The sequence below is a fragment of the Botrytis porri genome, assembly GCF_014898465.1.
Source record: "Botrytis porri strain MUCL 3234 chromosome Unknown BPOR_007, whole genome shotgun sequence".
Taxonomy (NCBI): domain Eukaryota; kingdom Fungi; phylum Ascomycota; class Leotiomycetes; order Helotiales; family Sclerotiniaceae; genus Botrytis; species Botrytis porri.
This window is the reverse complement of record NW_024066081.1, coordinates 1,414,953-1,437,002: the sequence shown is the minus strand read 5'-3', so window position 1 is coordinate 1,437,002 and position 22,050 is coordinate 1,414,953. Positions and strand designations below refer to the sequence as shown.

The following is a 22,050-nucleotide window of genomic DNA, read 5'->3' as shown; positions in this document are numbered from 1 at the left end:
CTTCTGTAACTTTTGCAATGGTAAGCCGCGCTCTGATTCTCCCGGTAGATGCATACCCGGATCACTTGCAGGCCCATACTGCATTGGAAGTGCATAAATGGACTCAAGAGTGGCCCTTAATTGGTACATGTCCACCAGAAGTTTGTTTTGTAGCTCGTTCAGACGAGGCAAATTTGGTGATCAAAAACGAGGCAACCGTGCTAACGAGAAAAGGAATATGAACACCCAGCTCAAGTGAAGTGTTTGAAAGGAGCAGTCGACCCATGACTGCATGGCTCACAGTGAATTCAAAGTATATATTGAGGACTTCCCACCACGAAGAAGGTTGACTATAGTCGAAGCGATCTCGAATATATCTATAAAAATCTACGTACCCCTTTTTTCCTGCGGTATGTATTCATGTACTTTCGTCCCATTGCCATGTACCTTGAACCTTCGGATCATCGCTAAATAACAATAGGCTACAGAACATATGATTCGTCCATCTGGCTACACATACCCACCAATTACCCAGCCGCTCACATCTGATCAATAAATCATGTGTCGTCCGGGATCGCACAAACGTGCCGGAGGTTCGCAATTATTCGGCGGAAAGTCCTTAACTTATAGCTCACGGCACTTCCTGCCCGAATTTTGAGCCTCAATACACATTAAAAATTGCTCATGCAAGTTTCAGACTTCGCAAACCACCCTCTACCTCTCGTGAGTCGTATTGCCAAAGGAGAAGTAGATGTACACTCCATTCAAAACAATATCGGTTTCCCTGGATTTTGTATTTTGCAAACTTATTCATTGATTTCCTGATCAGATCTAGCACTCTCGAGATGGGTGGTAAAACACTCTTCTTGCCAAGATGAAACACATCGGTGTTCAATTTATGGTGTTCTACAGCAGCCACTCTGTTCGTGATAGGCCTCAAGTTCGCAACTAAGACCATATCGGCAATGAACGAATCCTACACAAGTTTCGATCTACCAGGATGGCATATTGTGCCCCTCCTTTTGTCTAAGTGGACGCTGTGGAGCAAATAAATGGATCAGTTATCGATAGTTATATTTCGCTCGTTGAATTCAACAGATATTCTCAGAATATTTGCGAGTTTGAGAAAGGAGATCTGTAGTTTACTTTCGGAGATGGTAATGTGCCAACTCTTGGTTGTCTCGTCGTTTTCGATACCGGAATGATTCAAAGTGGAATCCTTTACCATGCTTGAATATACGTATAGTCGCTATCATCCCATGGGGCTGCTAAAAGGTGTATCGAGTGTGCATCGTCAGCCAGGATTATGGTGCGAAAAAATCGGCCGACATCCAATCAATGTTCGTCACGAGGACTATGCCATATCTCCGTATACCCAGATAATGACCTTGCTAACCTTTAGAATTATCCTTGAATTATCCTAAGTGCTTGTTTGCAATTCTTCACGACATTCATCCTGTTGCAAGCTGAATAGATACGTGCTTCTAACTAAAATCTATCGATCATTTGGTCAAAACTTTCACAGCACTCAGTACAAGTTTGAAGAGAAGTTTCTGTATTGATTTGTGAGACACATGTGAGTTTACTATCTTCATGAAGTTTCTGACATTTCCTGATCTAGAATTCGAAATCAAGACCCTCGCGATAACAAATAATCTAGGCACACAAACTGTTGATACAATGGCTCATCAACATCATACTAGCTTCCTTTTCAATGTGAATGAGCTTTACGTTAATGAAGATCCCGAAAACGGAGGTAGACCTCCGAGGGTAAATGAGAATGGACGATGGGTGCCACCCGTTTATAGAGATGGTTTCTTACCTCAGACTCCCGGGCGAATGTTTAGATGGAACAATGGACATATCGAATATGCTGGGTCCAATTATCAATGGTCCGGCGGGCAAGGTTTCACCTATCCGAATAACGAAACGCTTCAACATTACAGCAGTACAACTCTGTTTTGGTGTAATGAATTTACGCAGTTTCAAATGATGGAAGCAGACGCAACAACGATAGACATAGCAACTACAGATTTCCCATACAACAGATGGTATCCCCTGACATTTCGATACGAAAGAACACTTTCAAGGGTATCTGCTTCTGTGGAGGAGCAATATCTTGCTGGGAGAGACGGAGCTTGGATTGCTCAGCTTGGGCTTCTGGCCTACCGCAATCGTAGGAACGGACCGACGGAAGGACTCGCTGGCAATCTTGCTACTATTGTGGCATTGGTGGCATTCTGTTGCACTGATGATGACACTCTATACAATGCTCTAATCAATCATCTTGCATGGCGAGGGCAGTTAAGGGTTTACGATGCAGAACATGGCAGTAAGCTATCAAATCCAGGCCACACAAAGATTATCGAAACTCTAACCAAAATAGGACGTCCTGAGAGAGGAGTCGTGAGCAACATCTACTTAGACCCAGAGAATCCGAATGGTTCTACATATGATGCGCTCCGTCATCTCGAATGGACGAACGGACCCATTGTTTACTAAAATTTGGTTCTGTAAAACAAACCCACTTTTTCAATGCCTCGCTACATCGACTTGATTCTCTGAAGATTCACGGATACTTGAAACGATTGTTTCTCTTTCCTGTCCTGGAATATACCCGTCTTGATGGAGTGGCTTGTCTTTCTCGGTTCTGATAATACGTTACGCCGCCATTATGTTCCGCAATTTTCTCTTCCGTTGACTTCCACTTTCCAAAGTCTTTAACGCACACACTTCAGTGCTTCATTCATCCGGTTCCAGCTCATTTAGCAGTCATAATTGAACTTTCGGGACTTACTCAACGTCTGAAAACGTTCCATTGGGTCAAAAGAGCCGAAAATTGAGATGTGCTTCTAACAAACTTAGCGGGTTTCTCGCATAGCTAATAATTGCTTACAATTAATATATTATGCATGAGTCTGTCTACTACACGGTTCATTTTGAAACACTGCAATAATAACCAGAAAGCCCTATATAACAATGAGCCGCCACTAATAAATTGATAAATCTCAAATATTTGAATGAGAATGCATAGACATGAGATTTCCCATCATTGGCTGGGTGGCCATGCTCGATTTCAAGGTGATGTGCAGAGTACGCAGTATTGCAGCATCACATGTGGCTTCGCAGACAAAAGCCTCGTTGGGTATTTGTATAAGACCGAACCTTTTGTCCTTGAAGTTCGGTCCCTAATCGCTGCCCTTCAACACTTCAATAACCCATGTGTCATTTGGATGGTCTGCTGGGGATATTGCGCAGGCAATATCTTTGATTGTCAAGGTTGTAAAAGCCCTTGATGATGGAAATGGGGCCCCTGATGAGTATCGCAAAATTGCCGTCTTTTTTGAGAATTTTGATCTCAAATCAAAGAACCTGCACGTCTTCGCTACATCGGGGATATATCCTTCGTATGGATATGAAATACGCAGACAAATCGAGAATATTCGACCGCCTTTGGAGGGTTTTCTCAAAATCATGAAGAAATTCGAATCACATCTAGGTAGCAATGCTGCACCCAGCTGGTGGAAAAATATACCCCAAAAGATGTGATGGACTTTCAAGAATTCGCATCACAAAGTGAAGAGGGAAATCAAGGATCATTCATTTACGCTCGACAATCTTTTGTATCGGTTTACATTGTGAGTGTTTTTTTCTCAGTGTCGACACTATTAGCAATACCCATACTAATTCATTGTCACCTGAAGGGAAGTCGTCCTCACTCTTCCAGGCGAACTGAAACAAACATTTATGAATACTCTTGCCCCTCAGATGAGTTCAGCTCTAGAAGGAATGCCCAATCCTATATGGAGCAAAATATCTATTATACGAAGCGAAGGGAGTGAGCAGCATAAAGAACTACATCCTAAAGCAGAGGAATTCATTCTATTGTTGCAATCACTTAAGATGAATGACTCAAAGCCTGAAAATAATGGTGTTTTGGATGCTACCGTTCAGAATATGAAAGAGCATATAAATAGTACGCTTGGATTAACGTCCAATCGTCAATCACCCTAATTTGCAGCTGCCCACAAAATGCATGTAATACTGAAACACCTCCTGCAAGCAATGTTTTATTGCAAGCAATCAACAAAGATCCACTCAAAGCGAGCGACGAGGAGATCAAACAATCGTTACGAAATTTGTAAGTCTTTCTGGCATTCTTCACGCAATGCTACAATCCGATGTTGATCCCCACAGATACTATAGCATCATTATATATGCAGAAATGTTCCTGCAAAATCTAAGGTATGTCTCCCTTCTCTTACTTGAATTATCAAAGATTAATTCTGTGCAGTTTATATTTAGCCAACTGGCTGAAGCTGTCGAAGCCCTCGATATTAACTCTGCTTGCGATGTATCACATAACCTTTCATGATGCACTTGACCGACCTCCAAGAGTTCTTCAGATTGATGTTTTTAATAACTTTCAAGTATGCATATCCTTACCGAACTCAACTCTCGTTGAGAATATAGGTCTTGGAGGCATTCTTATATCAGTCATTCTCTGATACAGAAGGGAAGCCCTGGGTAGAACGAAGGTCATATCTACTGGCGAATAGGTCAGAGAAATCTGCTCTGACGACTGATGCCCGGTCGCGGATCATTAAGCCAGGGTGTCATATAGAGATGGTCATGGTGCTTGACTATAGTAATAGGCTAAAGAACAGATGTCCCGGCACTAGCTGTTCAGGCATCCTAACCAATAAAACCAATTCTACATGGAGGAAATGGTTCAGTAAACCCTCTTGTACCTCAAATTCCACCCGGAAGCTCGCCAATTTACAAAGTTCATCATGTCAGAAAGATATACTTGAACCTAAAGTGGCCAAAAAGGTTGAAAAATCTTACGCTCCTGTATCGCAAGTGGCTATGGAACAGCACGAGACGAAAGGATCCGAGGCTGTCAATACTGCAACTTTCGCTCGGTGCGTCTATCGATTAAAACTTTAACCTCCGACTACAGAATGTGCGGAGCTTCTGAAGCCACAAAAAAGCGACACAAAGCTCCCAACGGCACAATCTAAATCTGCCGCAAGGCTGCAACGAAACGAGTCAAAACCTGCTGCGAGACCTGCAGTATCGCGGAACTTCCACGTCACCATTTGGAGCTGTTGCTGGTGACGAGATAATGCTGGAAATTACATATCTTCAGGAATGACAACTCAAATTATTAGTTGTCCAGGATGCCCGCATTTAAGTTGCCTCGAATGTCCTCTTAGGTGGGTCAGAATCCCTAGCCACCATCACGGTTAATAGAATACACCTTAATAAACTAATAATCATTTGTCGTTTTAAAACGAACACAATGAGCCCAACATTTTCGGCATATCCACTTATATTCAATACACAGTATCTGCTCTGTACTTGGGTGATGGGGCACCATATTCCAGTGTGCTTCAACCAATCAACTTGTAACCATAAAATAACCTTAAGTACTGGATAAAAGCTTAATCATCTTCTTGATTCTGACATCAAGGACGATTATCTACTTATGGTAATAAACCGTGTTTGCCACCCGGTTCTACAATCCTCGAGTCTTGATTATTCGTGAAACATGAGAAAAACAACATTTTTTAAACGATCAGACTAGAACCATCGACCAACATCTTTTTCTCGAGAAGTTGATAATAATAAGCTCTCCAATCATGTATATACACAAAGACTGCGCGCTAATCAAATAACCAACAATAGCCACAAGCCCAATCATCATTTGATCGACTCCACCAGCCCACCTGCAAACATCTCTCAAGATGACTTCCCCAAACCATACCTCACCACCTTCCACCCGTCCTCCTGCAATCAACCCCACAGCCCCACCTCCCATCCATCTTCCCCGCTACTCCATCCTCGTCGCCTTCAACACCCGTCTCCTCCCCTTCGCACTCTTCACCATCTTCCTCATCACCGGCACCGTAATCCTCATCTATTCCGTCGTCGACAAACGCGTCATCCCTTCATCCTTCATCGCGGGCACCTATATAACTATTGCTGTTATTATTCTTATATGGTGTTTATCACGTTTCATACTTTTTCTTAGAGATAATTTCGGGGAGCTGGGAGTTGGAGTCGATGAAGTGGAGACGGGGGTGCGGGGTGTTGATAGGGTGTATATAGGAGGATTGCGGGGGAGGGAGAGGGAGAAATCTCGAGGTGAGGGAGAGGAGGTTGTAAAGCATGGTCTAAGAAATGATCGAGAGGTTGTGAGACAAGAATCGCAAGCTGCCGGGGAGGGGAGCGAATTGAGGGATTTTGGGAGTCATGATCGAGATTCTCGGATAGCTCATTCGCGGCCTGTACTCCCATCTTTTGAGCGTCTCTCGAACGCACCAGTCCATCCTTTCAAACCCAAACCCCAGAATCAACCAAATGATCTAGATTCCCATAATCCGATCAAACCACGCGCTACATCTCCCCACCAAACTCCAATCAGCAACCAAAGAACTCCCGTTCCCCCTCCCCCTCTCCAAGAGCCCCCAAACCATCGAGCACCAACCCCGAATTCCCTAAATCCCACAATCACTACCTCCCCCGACAAATTACCAGTAAACCACTCCTCACTATCCAATCCCACCCAACCCAACTCCCACACAAAAGAATCTCGAGACGTCACATCTCAGACTCGCTTAACACCTCACATCTTACCATTATCTCTACAGATTAATCCTGGGTCGAGGAATTCTGTGAACTCTGTGAACTCTGTGAGCTCTGTATCGAGGCCTCGAGAAGCGAAAGTGACGAGACCGCTTTTGCAGAGTTCGTGAGGGTTGTGAAGGTAGGGGTTGGATTTGGATTTAGATTTAGGTTTTAATGAGGGTTGAGCTTGGGGTGATTTGAGATTGGGTTGGGGATTGTGAAATATGTTGAAGGAGGTAGGTGGGTAGGTAGGTGTATATTACAATCCCCTTGAAAGTATCTACATCTATACATCCTCCAAACATTCAATATATTTCTCATATCTTATCATCTCCATCCATCCATCACCCATCCCCCATTCTCACCCCATCAACTAAACCCACACTTATCCCCATTCTCTCGTTCATTCAAGATCCTCCACTCTATATACACTCGTCTCAACTTCTCAACCTTTCAACCTTCAATACCCCAATACCACCCATATGACAATGAAAGCTTTCTATGCATTCCCTCAAAACTGACTTGGTACGCCTGTAACCCAATACCACAATTCACACATTCTCAGATCTCAATCGACTTCTCATTTGCGGAATTATTTAAGATGTAAGAAGAAAGGAAGGATTTTCACATATCTGGATATAGTTAGTTGAACAATCAAGTAGCTAACCAACACATAATATAATAATAACATAGGAAGTTTTAGCATCTACAATCTGCTTAGTCTCATCTAGTCTAGGAAGATAGGTAGATAGATAGATGCATAGAAAGATATCTAGACTCATAGACTCATAATAAAAAAAGTCAACAAATTCGATATAAAAACCCTAAATGTTTTTTGATCCTACTCTTCGTCAATTGTATATATCAAAGATCTCTTATAGATATTTGTATATCTTTATTATAAAAACCAAAAGGAATAGAGAAAAAAAGTAGGAATACAACAACTCCAGTACCAGTATCAATCACTTACGTATCCCCATCCCTCTTTCACACCCTTAAATTCATGACCCCTCCAGATACAAACACAGACACACATCTGAACCCCACAAACCCATAAAACACTCGTCCACCTCTACAATCAACTCTAGATTTATATTTGCATCTCAATTCCGATCCCACGAATTTCACATCTGCACTACATCTTGCGAGACAATGACAGCGACAGAATGGGAATGGGAATAGAGATGAGAACAGGGATAGGAATAGGAATAGGGATAGGAATAAGAGCATCGGAGCATTGGAGTATCCAAGTAGAGTGATGAATGAGGTATAGATATTCCTTCACTTTGTTCTTCTTCATTTCCGTTTCCGTTCCACTTGAGATGGGGACAAAGTTGAAGAATAAGAATGATATCAGAAGATGCAGGAACAAAGACATTCTTACGGAATCGAACGTGCCTAGGCTAATAGACGGTTCCATCAGCCCGCTCAAACACATCATATTCATACACGCAGTAAGAGGCTCAAGCCAACATTGCATCGGAAATCTAGAATATATTTATTCTTTTATATCGATAGATATCGCTCATTCCGAGTGCAAACAAGCAAGTTCCACAAATCCTTCTGCGCTATCAATCTCTGTCACGAGTATCAACTCCTTCTGTGAACCGTATACGTAGACATATAATCCTCACTTATTTCCCAATTCTCCTCTCCCACAACCTGACGCCCTTTGTACCGTCGGATTCCAATACGCCAAGCTTCAGATCTTTCCAATTCCGTACCCTAAATACTCCACCATTCATAACCATATGCGCATACTCAAAGAATGTCCAGACCAAAAGAGTGATAATACCAAATTCCCAAACTCAAACAAGGGTAGGCTTCTCCTCACCGTACCCTGTATACCCCATCTTGACATCACCGCCAACAACCGGCAAAACCTCTTCCCTTCCGTTTCTCCCACCATTCATCAATTTTTCATTCTGTGGAGTATTTGTCTCCCTTTCTTCCCTTTTCTTTCTCCCTAATTTTTCGCACCATTCTTCTGCACTGACAATCGTCCCATCCAAAACTCCTGATACTTGAGTCATCATGTCCAAACCCTCTTTTGCCAATACCATGACTCTTTGTGCACCCTCCTTGGCATCACTATCTCCATCCCGATGACTTCTGCTTTCACCATTTGAAACAGAATTTGCAATTTGAAATCGTCGAGGTAAAGATGTCAAGTGCTTACGTACGAGATCTCTAGCGTTTTCGGGAAGAGCACCACCAGCATATTTAGAGACAATATCTACTACCTCTTTCAAAGTCTTTAAGACGTCCTTGTTCAACTGCGCAATCTTTGCAGTCAGGGCTGAGCGCTGATCATCTGTGTGAAGCACTATTTGACGTTGATTATTGTCATCTCCTTTTTCGGAATAGGGGGTGTCAGCAATGGTACCAGAATTGTCGTATTGTTCTAAGACTGCCTTTAATGCCACAATGAGTTTCCCTATGTGTTCATTTGCCCACCGAATCCAACTGAGGCAGTATTTTAGACTTCGGAGCGACTCTTCCGACATTGCGACACTAAGTCCCGAGGTCGACAGAACGAGTCGAGATTGCCATGAGCTGCCAGGTGATACAGATTCTTCAGATCTTCGATTGGATGGTACTAGTGCTTGCTGTGAAGCTTCGTAGCTAGGACTACGTTGATCATCATATGCAGGAAGGCTATCTGTGGTAGAAGCTTGGCTAGGCCGACGGCGGCGCTGCTGATCAAATTGTACTTCAAACTGCATGGGCTGACCTTCGAGGTCGGCCGGAGAAGAAGTATTGACTTTCCGTCGCTTATGAGAAGGGGAATCGGATTCGGTGTCGGATGGTCCATGATGGCTCGGCCGGCGACCACCAAGGAACCAACGTACACCCCCTTCAACTCCAGTAATACGGTTGACAGAATTAATTGTATTGACAACCGGAGTAATCCTTCTTTCCACGTATTCTGCACTAGACTTGAAACGTGGACTATAGTTTTTGGAAGCCGAGTATGCGGATAGTGACCCACCTATCGCATTACCAATGAGGGGGTGGGATGTGGTAAGGAGTGAGAGGAGGGGTTCTGGTTGTGTAGAACCACCTTGTCGAAATCGAGGTGAATTTGAAGAGGGAGCAGTACGCTGACGGGGGGAAGACTGTATGAAGTCTACAACAAAATTAGCAAAGAATTCTCTCGAAAATTCTTTGTAGAACATACCGGCGCGAAGATCTCCCAATGCCTCGGCAGCAAGTCGCACATCAGGATCATCTATGGATAATACACTTCCACCCCTCCTTGCTCTGTTATCTGATAAATCTAAGTCCATACCGTTCGGCGAATCTGTACTCCTTCTAGTCGTTGTTTTAGGAGAGAGTTGTGAGGGGCCCGGTTGATAATATGCTGTTAGAGGATTTGAAGACGGCCATGTCAATGGAGCTTCTGCGACTGAATCTTGCCGATATTTTGATTCTGTAGACATTGGAGGTAGAGGGGGCAAGACTCGCTCATGATGAACCGGTGGGGGGTCTGCTGGGGGTACAGAGGGCAAACTTATGGATTGAGGGTCGTGAGATGCGTAGGATGGGGGGCATTCCCTTAACATGTGATCGTGTTCCATTTCGATATCAAACGCCGACGGCTGTATGAAAATTGTTGGAAATTGATTGTAAGTGATGAGACTAGATGATTAATACTTGGCGTATGTGTACCGCTGAAAAAAGAACGAAATTTGTCGAGGTTCCAAGGGGTTTGTACTCGTCGAAGTGGTGAATATTCTGGGAATTTTTTGCTTGTGATACGATGATCTTCCAATGTTGTAAGAGAGTACTTTGATAGAAACAAATGAAATAAAACAGAATGATTTCCTCAGACTCGGATGATAACAAAACTTCCAATCCAGTTGAATGGTATATTCTCTTTTCTTTCTCTTTCTCTTTCTCTTTCTCTTTCTCTTTCTCTTTCTCTTTCTCTTTCTCTTTCTCTTTCTCTTTCTCTTTCTCTCTTCTCCCCTTTCTGTTTAGTTGTATACGATCCCAGATTTTACATGGCGCAAAACAATCGTGTGAAGTTCGGGGACGATGTAGATAATCGTAGAAAAAGCATTCACATGTGACCATCTTGAGTGCTTTTGGCTGGTTCGGTAAAGGCGAATTCATGGTGGGTGTCGGAATTAATTGGAAGTGTGTTCCTATAACCTTAATTAAGGATTGAAATTGTCGATGCTTTGGGAAAATTCTGGTCAAACGATGGATGGATGGATGGATGGATGGTCTTGGAGATGTATAATATAGCAAATACATCAGCGGCGTGGCATTGGTATTGAAGATGTTTTGTATGGAACCATGTCACCATTGGTTTCATGAGTTCATCATGAGAGGAAAGGAATGTACGAAGTATTCTTCCCGCATTCCACAAGTCATCCATCTCATACTGCCATTGTACGAGATACGCTCAGCCAACTATCATCAATAACTTCACTCAAGAGCAGGTCTCACATATGGAAAGCCGATTGCACGAGGTTGATGTCGCTGGCATGGCTTTGCCATCTTGGATTGTATATGTACATTGCCACCAAATAAGCAATCCTCCTTAACTTCATATGTTTGGTCCCTCTGACGCCGCCCAGGCAACCTGTTGTCCCAAAAGACAATGCCCGGCCAGCTCTTATGGTACCGTTGGTATTGGTCTCCGCGCCGCGAAATCGCTAACTACATCAATGGGAAACAAGATGAGTATCAACAGAATGTTGACACAAGTTATATTTATGTGATTGAGTTGCACTGTCTAAAAGGGCGCGTTGAAGAAAAAAGAAGAAGTTTTTCTTTCAACTGAAAGATATTTAACCTTTGAAGATTCTGCCACTTTCAGGCTAGTCCATTTTAAGTTTAGTCTCGTCTTTACTAAGGGAAATCGATGTTGACCGCCGAGACTCACTAGCTTGGGACCTGGAGATCTATCAATCCGAAGGGGGAAGCTTGAACGTGGGGCTATTATTACTTACTATTATTCAAATGAACAACACCTACAAGGCAACTAATGGCAACTAATTCATCAATTCCAATTCAAAAGATCAAGAGGAGTTCATATTAATTTCACGAATGACAGCAAATTCTTTCAAGATATAACACAAGCCAACTTGGCACATACTCTCCATCCTTCAATACCATCGTCTCCTTTCTTTCTTTGATTATCTGGCAAATATGGCATCTGCTGTCTTCTTCCTCGATTTGAAGGGCAAGGTATAAACAATACTTTCTATAGTGCCTTTACTTTGGAATCATGTTGACGCAATACCACAGACCCTTCTTGCTCGAAATTATAGAGGAGATATTCCGATGTCCGCTGTTGAAAAGTTTCCAATACTGTTGAGCGAAGCAGAAGAAGAGAGTTCCGCCGTTCCACCATGTTTCTCAGACGAAGGAATAAATGTATATCACCCACTCCTATTTGCGATCGCACTTTTTAACTTGTACCAAGTATCTATATATCCGCCATAACAATCTCTACCTCCTAGCCCTCACCAAACGTAATACAAATGCCGCCGAAATCCTCCTTTTCCTACACAAAATAGTCGAAGTCTTCACCGAATATTTCAAAGAGCTTGAAGAAGAATCCATTCGAGATAACTTCGTCATTATTTATGAACTCTTGGACGAAATGATGGACTTTGGATATCCACAAACTACCGAATCGAAAATCCTTCAAGAATATATTACACAAGAATCACACAAATTAGAGATTCAAGCCCGTCCACCTATAGCGGTCACGAACGCAGTATCATGGAGATCGGAAGGAATTCGGTACAGGAAGAACGAAGTTTTCCTTGATGTGGTTGAATCTCTCAATTTACTGGTATCGTCGAATGGAAACGTGTTGAGGTCCGAGATTTTAGGCGCCATAAAGATGAAGTGTTACCTGTCTGGTATGCCAGAATTGCGATTAGGTCTGAACGATAAAGTAATGTTTGAAACAACGGGACGCGCAACTCGAGGGAAAGCCATCGAGATGGAAGATGTGAAGTTCCATCAATGTGTCCGTCTTTCACGATTTGAAAACGATAGAACTATCTCCTTTATTCCGCCCGATGGAGAATTCGAATTGATGTCATACCGTCTGAATACTCAAGTCAAACCATTGATCTGGGTTGAATGTATCGTGGAATCGCATTCTGGATCAAGAATCGAATATATGTTGAAAGCGAAAGCGCAATTTAAACGTCGTAGCACAGCCAACAACGTCGAGATTACAGTTCCAGTACCAGAAGATGCCGATTCCCCACGTTTCCGTACAAATATTGGATCCGTACATTACGCACCAGAAAAGTCGGCGATAGTATGGAAAATCAAACAATTTGGAGGAAGTAAAGAATTCCTTATGAGAGCGGAGTTAGGATTACCGAGTGTGAAGGGTGATGATGAACATGGAGGTGGAATGACTGGAGGATTCGGCGGAAGTATGGGCGGTGTTGGAGGTAAAGGGGCAAAGAGACCAATCAGTGTAAAATTTGAGATTCCTTATTTCACGACAAGTGGCATTCAAGTCAGGTACCTGAAGATCATTGAGCCAAAGGTTAGTCCTCATTTTCAAAAATTTGTCCAATTTCTGTCTAACATTTTCGATAGTTGCAATACCCATCCCTTCCCTGGGTTCGCTACATTACCCAATCAGGTGATATAGCAGTCAGACTCCCTGATGTAAGCTAAGACTACTGAGATTATTTTCGCATCGATATTTTCACAATCGTAAAAACTTCCTTGGAATGGAAAAGATAAGACAGATAGATTGGGAGGTAGGGAGGAGTGTAGCCATTCATTCTGCATTATCAGGCGCCAGTGCTATGGTCCGGGGTTGGACTTGTTTTTGATGAGATAAATACTACCTTTTTTTTTTCCGCCTTATCTTGGCCCGATCAAATTTTGATAATTCTATTAGCTGTCTCTATGACTTTTTGCATGATAGTCAAGGCTACTTCAATGCTTGTTGGAATCATGCTGAAATTGTTTACTGCATCCATGTATAACATTTCATTAATGCCTAGGTGATGGATGTGATATGAAGAGATCTCTACATGCAAGTGTTATGATTCGATGAGAGCGTGAGCTTTGGACCTTTGATTTCAATCGCAAATAGTGTAATTCGGGGATGATGGGATTTTGGTATGTGTGATAGGTTCTGAGAAGCACGCACGCACGTGTGCCGCAATCATCTTAGAAGACATCATGATTTGGTAGAAGAGTTGCTCAAAGTGTACGAGTTCTCCACTGTCCCGGTGATCTTTTTGGCTCGAGGAGTTTTCGCGGAGGGCTTGAAATGACTAGTATGTAGTTAGAATGAGGAATTGTTCGAGAGGTTGTATGGGAGTTGTAAATTCATGGGGCTTGCATGGGTTTTGAGTAGAGGTTTTTTGTGGGGGATATAGAATGATTGCTGTGTGATTGATATACTCGGAATCATTGGGGTGGAGATGCTGTATGAGTGGTAAAGCTAAAAGATTTCTTTATAAAAAATCTATTTCTTCAACCAGAACTCGTCATTGACGATACGGAGTGACTGTTGTGTATATTCTGAATCATTCGACATGCTATGTGAGTAGCAAACCGATCGTTCTTATAGGAATTTTGAATAAATTTGTCATTAAGTTGTAAAGCCAATATTTTTTACACATTTTCCTGGGTCGGAATTCATCATTGAGGATGCGGAATCACTGATAAATTTATACTCGGAATCATTCGAGATACTATTAGTGAACAGTAAAGTCCTAGTTTTTATAGAACTTTTAACTAAATTTGTCACTAGGAATATTAAACCACTGCTATATATATATCTACCTATTTATAATAACTTGATACACTATATATAAATGGTAAAGCTACTATTTCTCATACATTTCTTGGCTAAAACCCGTCATCGAGAATCTTCAATGACAGCTATATGCACTCGGAATCATTCGAAGGTCTTCATATATCTCCTTGTCCCATGTTTTTAACGGTTTGCTCATGCAACCCAAGTTATGAATTCCCCAAGTGACTTCTCAATCATACAAATGCTGTGTTTCACACTCATTCGTATGTATTTTGAAAGGTTTAAAAGCGATGAACTCTTTATATACCTCCCTATCCCATGTTTTCCACATTTTCTCTTTGCAACTTAAGTCCTCAATCCCTTGAATGAGTTGCTACTCATACAAATGCCGTATTTCATACTCATTCGTATGTATTTGGGATTTTTGAAAATGATTACTTCTTTATTTATCTCCTTGTTTCATGTTTTCCACGTTTTCCTTGTGCGATCCACGTCATAGTCATCCAAAAATGATTTCTCACTCATACAAATACTCCATTTCACACTCATTCATATATATTTTGAGAGCTCTTGAGCGATCAGAAAGACATAAATAGTCTCGATACCCCCTTCGTTTCGTAGAGTCTTTTTCAGAGTATCAAGATAGCTACGATCAAACTTTGCACAGTACATCATCAAGAATCACAGTTTCTTTTCGATAGTCCTATGCATTTGCAAATCTCACGAAAATTCAACGAGTTTCGATAAGCTTCGATATTCTTTGCTCCCTACGAGAATTGATGAATATACTGTACATTATGAATCTAACTTCCGGAAATACTAGTGGAAATAGAGGAAGTGAAGGTGGTCAGTCCTCCAATCTTGAGTCAAATCCAACTGCGGAGCAAGCAGGAGGACAATGGCAATGCCAAATGCCATTACCATTTCCCCTTGCGATGTTCAGTGTTCGTCTTCTCTTTTCCTTCTTTCCTGCTCAATGAAATCTGTTTAACATTCTTTATATAGTGCGACCATTGGAATAAACCCAACGTAATAACATGCGAAGCCCCGGAGAGAAACCCCTTCAACGATGTTCACCTAAAGAACCCAGGGAGAGATCTCGGATGCGGTAGACAAAGGGTCGACGGATTTTGGAGGCTGGGAACCCACGTCAATAGATTAAATCTCTTTTATAGAAAGATAGAGCAGATTCCTGACCTCGGCTGGGTTGTTTTGAAAGATGGTAGGCGTGTTAACGGCAGGGATGAGAGATAGGAAGCGGGTTTTTATCAACATATTCGATATTTGACTTTTCGATATCTGGTATATTCACTTCAGCCCACAGTCATCTTTTTAATATGATCTGCATCTGAGCTCACATTCGCCGACTTTGACTTACACAGGCCATCTTGTTAATGGCTGTCCAGGCAGATTCAATCAACCGATCAACCCCAATACCGACAACTTACCTCGTTCTCTTTCCATTGTTCCATCTCAACCGGATGGTTTTTTTTCCCTGCGCGATTTCTTTGCAGCTATTTTCCTCTTCGATTTATTTTTGAATACACCAGTTTTCTTCCACCACATCACAATTCCACTGCAACGAAGACTCGGTAACATCCTTTTACAACAACTTCTATTTCTATATTTTCTAGTTCTATTATCCTCGCATAGTTTTGACGGCGGTCCATTAAACGCATCCATTCATTCTTTTCGAACATCGACTCCAATCTTTTCTTTATTTTCTTAGGCTGGTTGTTGAATGTCGATACTCATTTCATTTCTATCTTCCTTTTCTAAATCTTCGACCTTGCTTATATGGTCTCGAGATTAAATCAAATACTCTATTTTTAGGCTACCTCTATTTTGAGCTATTCTTTATTATTAAAAATCTCAAAAAATGAAATTTTTAATTTTCTTATTTATAAATAGAATTTATTAAAAATTTGTATATATATAATTCAAATCGTTTTGAATCTAATTTAAAAAATTTAGATTTTTAGGATTTTTTTATATTAAAATTTAAAGTTTTAAAATATCGATTTTTTAATTTATATAAGAATTATATATAAATTTAGAACTTTTATAAAATCTTTAATAACTTTTTAATAATAATTATTAAAAGAAAACTATATATCTTTTTGAAAGTTTTGAGCTTAAATCTATATAGAAATTTTAAATTTTTTTTTTTAAAAAATTAATAGATATAGAGATATAGTATATAGTGAGTTTAAAATAGTATAAATAACCCCTGTAATTTTGAGGGTATTCTTTGTTACGGGAGCTGCCTCTAGGGTCACGTGGAAGTGTCTAGAGATCTCTCGAGGTGGTTTAGACTAGACTTCAAGTAGGAATTCAATAAGGTTGTAACTGGTTGCAATTCTCGTAACTATAGTAATGAAACTAATGATTGTTCTTGAGCACGAAGCTCTACATGTAAGGAAACCCTTTCCCTTATATAGACCTTTGCACTCTGCGATCCCATCGATCCCACTCACTGAGAGTAGTGGGCGTAGTGGGATCCCACTGATCCCATTGATAATAATCGGTGGGACTGATGGGATGGTCCATCACGTGATACTAGTCCCGTGAGTCTTGTCGTCCTGTCTTATTTCCTGTCCTAGGGCTAATCCCTTGGGAGCTTACTAATCCTAGCAAGACCTCTCTTGCTTACTGTGTCCTGTATTGCTTATTCTTCTTAGGACCCTACTGTCCTAGGAACCATGTCCTATGATTCAGTGTATTCTATAACTAATACTATATACATGCCTGAGGCTTTCCTTGGGTGCCTAGTGTCCCCCGGTATACTGCAGCTGAATCACTGAGGCCTATAATACCATTATAGCCTATAAGTCAGTGATTCTACAGCCTGTTACTAATCCGTTGTAACATTCTTTTAAATATCTATTTATAGGAAATTTTCTTTTTTTTTCTAAATCCTTCAAAATAAATATGTTATAAATTTATAATAAAATTTTATAATTTATTTTTAATAATTTTTATTAAAAAGTTATTAAAGATTTTATAAAAGTTTTAAATTTATATGTGATTCCTATATAAATTTAAAAATCGATATTTTGAAGTTTTAGATTTTAATATAAAAAAATCCTAAAAATCTAAAAATTTCAGATTAGATTCAAAACGATCTGAATTATATATATATAAATTTTCAATAAATTCTATTTATAAATAAGAAAGTTAAAAATTTCATTTTTTGAGATTTTTAGTGATAAAGAGTGGTTCAAAATAGGGGTGGCTTGAAAATAGAGTATCTAACTTAAAGGGTAGATTAAAGCTCGAATTAAAGTTTTAAATCTAGGTCTATATGGCATTCATTCATTCACTCGTTTCTCCTTTGTTATTACATGGCCTTTTACATAATCCGCTGAGATGATAATTCGATTTTCATATTTATCTCGATACTCATGCTTACAATTGGTTCTCAACACAATCATTCAATATGGAAGGAGTTATTGCAGCGAATTGTTACGATGGTCTGCCACAATAGACGTCACGTGACCCCGACGCTTAGGTAACCGGATCAGAGGGATCATTAGTGATCCAGTTGATCGGATCAGAGGGATCATTTGTGATCCGACTGAGCACAGAGAACGAAGGTCTATATAAGGGAATGGGTTTCATTACAATGTAGAGCTTCGTGCTCAAGAACAATCATTAGTTTCATTACTATAGTTACGAGAATTGCAACCAGTTACAACCTTATTGAATTCCTACTTGAAGTCTAGTCTAAACCACCTCGAGAGATCTCTAGACACTTCCACGTGACCCTAGAGGCAGCTCCCGTAACACTTTGAGCACCATTTCTGCTTCAAGTACCAATTCAATACCAACCGACGATATGACACCCACCAGTGCATCCGCGAGCAGTCAGGCACAAGCACCCGACACCGACGATGTCGAGATGACCGACGCTCCCAAGGAAATTACCATCAACGAAACACTCAAGATTGCCTTACCAGACAAATACCAAGGAAGTCGACAGGAACTCGACACCTTCCTCTTACAACTTGAAATCTACTTCAGATTCAACGAAGACAAGTTCACCGAAAAGGAATCCAAGAGTGTATGGGCTGTATCATATCTCAGAGGAGAAGCAAGCAAGTGGATTCAACCATATTTACGAGACTATTTCGAGCATGACGACCAGGATCGCATGCAACCCACTCGAACAATCTTCAATAGTTTTGAAGGATTTAAGACAGAGATTCGTAGAATCTTCGGGAACTCCAATGAGCTAGAGGTAGCGGAAGATAAGATCTTCAGCCTCAAGCAGACAGGATCAGCATTGAAGTATGCTACGGAATTTCGAAGATATGCGGGGACAACTAAATGGGACAAGGTCGCCATCATGAGTCATTACCGTAAAGGACTCAAACCAGAAGTACGTTTGGAACTTGATAGGGAAGGGGAGGACGATGACTTGAACGGACTAATCAAAAGCTCCATCGATGCCGATGACCGACTATACAGGTACAAACAAACCCAACGATCATACAAGCCTCAGACAAATCATAGGCAAGGGCGCTACCGCAAGAATGAGGGTAGACCACGTTACAGTACACAGAGTTACGGGGACCCCATGGAACTAGACGCCACGCACCACAGGAACGGGAATGATGATCCAGAGAAAAGACGAAGGCGAGAAAACAACTTATGCTTTGAATGTGGAAAAGCAGGGCACCGGGCAGCGGATTGCCGAAGTAAGAAGACAGGAGGAAAGAAAGGCAACTTCAAACCCAAGTTCGGCAAAGGCCAACTTAACGCTACCTTTGTATCCCAGGAACATCCAGCTAAGACCGAAGAAACTGAGACCTTCACCAGTGAAGAATTCCGGAAATTATTGGATGAGTTACCGCGAAACCAAGAGGGTATGAATGCAGTAGACTTGTGGGAACAGGAGTACTACCGAACCCCATCACCGTCGGTAACGGAAGAATGTATTAAGGAAGAGATACCAGCAGATCACGCGATGATGAGCTGGACTGCTTGCTATGATGAATTCTGCGGAATCCATCGATCAGATAAAGAAGCAACCGGATGGTTCCCCAAGAAAAGAAAGACAAGGAACCAACAATCCAATGAAACAGACAAAAAACAAGTTACCCAGCAATTGAATGCTACAGGAAAAGCAGGACAGATATACTGCAAGGTCAAAATAAACGGACAAATACAGCAAGCCATGATAGATTCAGGGGCTACAGGAAACTTTATTGCACCAGAAGCTGCAAAGTACTTGGGAGTCCCACTCCAGAAGAAACAAAACCCCTACCAATTGCAGTTAGTTGACGGACAACTAGCAGGATCTGACGGGAATGTTTCACAGGAGACACGACCAGTACAAATGAACATAACCCAACATTCAGAGGTTATACAGCTTGACGTTGTGCCATTGGGCCAACAACAGATCATCTTAGGGATGCCATGGTTGAAGGCACACAATCCTAAGATAGATTGGTCACAAGAGACAGTGACATTTGATCAGTGCAAGAACGGTCACGACGACACGTTCAAGGCGTCCGCGAGACGTAACACGCGCCAAGGGGAGTTGAACGCGAACAACTTCGGTGACGTAGGACACCCAGTCCAGGGTCCTCCATTAAGAGCGAAGGCCAGTACACCTCCTCTACAAATGCAGAAGCCAACGACACGGCAGGAAATCGCAATCAAGGCAGAAGAGCCTATGATACCAGAACAGTACAAGAAATACGAACATGTGTTCAAGGAACCAGGGATCCATGAGGCTTTGCCAGAACACAAGCCATGGGATCATGAGATAATATTGGAGGAAGGCAAGATGCCTGTGCACACCCCAATTTATTCAATGTCAGCCGATGAGCTAAAGACGCTCAAAGAATATATCGACGACAACTTGGCCAAGGGATGGATCAGAGAATCCACGTCCCAAGTGGCAAGTCCAACTATGTGGGTACCTAAGAAAGATGGTACTAAGAGACTAGTTGTGGACTACAGAAAGCTCAACACGCTTACAAAGAAAGATCGATATCCACTTCCATTAGCTACGGAATTAAGAGATCGGTTAGGCGGAGCAACAATATTTACTAAGATGGACCTACGAAACGGGTACCACTTGATTAGAATGAAGAAAGGCGAGGAATGGAAAACCGCTTTTAAGACAAGATACGGGCTATACGAATATCAAGTTATGCCCTTCGGGCTAACGAACGCACCAGCTACTTTCATGAGACTTATGAACAATGTGCTGTCGCAATATCTGGACACCTGTTGTATATGCTACTTGGACGACATCCTAGTATACTCAAACAACGAGGTCCAACACATCAAAGATGTCAGCAACATTCTTGAAAGCTTAGCTAAAGCCGATTTGCTGTGTAAACCAAGCAAATGTGAATTCCACGTTACGGAAACAGAGTTCCTAGGATTCACCGTATCAAGCCAAGGGCTCAAAATGAGCAAGGATAAGGTCAAGGCAGTGCTTGAATGGAAGCAGCCAAATACAATTAAAGAATTACAGTCCTTTCTAGGATTTGTCAACTTTTATCGAAGGTTTATTAGAGGTTATTCAGGGATTACAACATCCTTAACCAACCTAACCAAGAAGGATCAAGGAAGTTTCGAATGGACCACCAAGGCGCAGGAGTCATTCGATACACTCAAACAAGCAGTAGCGAAAGAGCCAATACTGTTAACATTCGACCCTGAAAAGCCAATCATAGTGGAAACGGATTCCTCAGATTTCGCTATAGGCGCAGTTTTGAGCCAACCAGGCCAGAATGAGAAATGACAACCAATCGCATTCTACTCTCGAAAACTATCACCAGCCGAATTAAATTACGAAATATACGACAAAGAATTACTGGCAATAGTCGATGCATTTAGAGAATGGCGAGTTTATTTGGAAGGATCAAAATACCCAGTACAAGTGTACACAGATCATAAGAACTTGGTTTACTTCACCACAACGAAGCAGTTAAACAGACGACAGGTCAGATGGTCGGAGACCATGGCCAATTACAATTTCAAGATTTCATATGTTAAAGGATCAGAAAATGCTAGAGCCGACGCTCTTAGCCGAAAACCAGAATACCAAGAAAATAAGTCGTACGAATCATACGCAATATTCAAAAAAGAAGGCGAATCACTGGTTTACAATGCACCACAGCTTGCAGCTACTCATATATTGGAAGACAACCATCTCAGAAACCAAATCCAATCACATTACGACAAGGATGCTACAGCTACACGCATACGCAAAGCAATAGAACCAGGATTCACAATAGAAAACGAAACCATATACTTTCATGGGAAAGTATACATTCCGAGTCAAATGACTAAGGAATTTGTGACGGAACAACATGGGTTGCCGGCACACGGACATCAAGGAATTGCAAGGACATTTGCAAGAATCCGGGAAATCAGTTACTTCCCACGAATGAGAACGATAGTTGAAGAAGTTGTTGGAAGTTGCGACACCTGCATACGAAACAAGTCATCACGACATGCTCCGTATGGTCAGCTCCAGACCCCAGACATGCCTTCTCAGCCATGGAAGTCCATTACATGGGACTTTGTGGTCAAACTACCACTCTCGAAAGACCCTACTACAGGAGTTGAGTACGACGCAATACTCAACGTAGTAGACAGATTGACAAAATTTGCATACATGATACCATTCAAAGAAACATGGACTGCTG

General features: G+C 41.6%; 5 protein-coding genes across 5 annotated transcripts; 4 read left to right on the top strand and 1 right to left on the bottom strand.

The window, feature by feature from the left end:
• Positions 1–1,659: 1,659 nt before the first annotated feature.
• On the top strand, positions 1,660–2,481 carry EAF01_005754 (uncharacterized protein; the record flags this gene model as incomplete). Its single annotated transcript, XM_038914008.1, has 2 exons — positions 1,660–2,311; positions 2,366–2,481. 2 exons carry the CDS (start codon positions 1,660–1,662, stop codon positions 2,479–2,481), a joined length of 768 nt encoding a protein of 255 aa, XP_038770457.1.
• Positions 2,482–5,729: 3,248 nt separating this feature from the next.
• EAF01_005753 (uncharacterized protein) lies at positions 5,730–6,740 on the top strand (the record flags this gene model as incomplete). Its single annotated transcript, XM_038914007.1, has 1 exon — positions 5,730–6,740. The coding sequence occupies one exon, from the start codon at positions 5,730–5,732 to the stop codon at positions 6,738–6,740; it is 1,011 nt and encodes a 336-aa protein (XP_038770456.1).
• A 1,182-nt stretch (positions 6,741–7,922) lies between these two features.
• EAF01_005752 (uncharacterized protein) lies at positions 7,923–10,572 on the bottom strand. Its single transcript, XM_038914006.1, has 2 exons — positions 9,794–10,572; positions 7,923–9,742 (listed from the first exon to the last, which is right to left on the bottom strand). Exons 1-2 carry the CDS (start codon positions 10,191–10,193, stop codon positions 8,421–8,423), a joined length of 1,722 nt encoding a protein of 573 aa, XP_038770455.1. The 5' UTR covers positions 10,194–10,572; the 3' UTR covers positions 7,923–8,420.
• A 935-nt stretch (positions 10,573–11,507) lies between these two features.
• On the top strand, positions 11,508–13,986 carry EAF01_005751 (uncharacterized protein). The gene is made up of 4 exons (XM_038914005.1): positions 11,508–11,814; positions 11,875–12,003; positions 12,053–13,144; positions 13,198–13,986. The coding sequence occupies exons 1-4, from the start codon at positions 11,776–11,778 to the stop codon at positions 13,276–13,278; spliced, it is 1,341 nt and encodes a 446-aa protein (XP_038770454.1). The 5' UTR covers positions 11,508–11,775; the 3' UTR covers positions 13,279–13,986.
• A 1,188-nt stretch (positions 13,987–15,174) lies between these two features.
• On the top strand, positions 15,175–15,631 carry EAF01_005750 (uncharacterized protein; the record flags this gene model as incomplete). Its single annotated transcript, XM_038914004.1, has 2 exons — positions 15,175–15,321; positions 15,383–15,631. The coding sequence occupies 2 exons, from the start codon at positions 15,175–15,177 to the stop codon at positions 15,629–15,631; spliced, it is 396 nt and encodes a 131-aa protein (XP_038770453.1).
• Between the last annotated feature and the right edge of the window lie 6,419 nt (positions 15,632–22,050).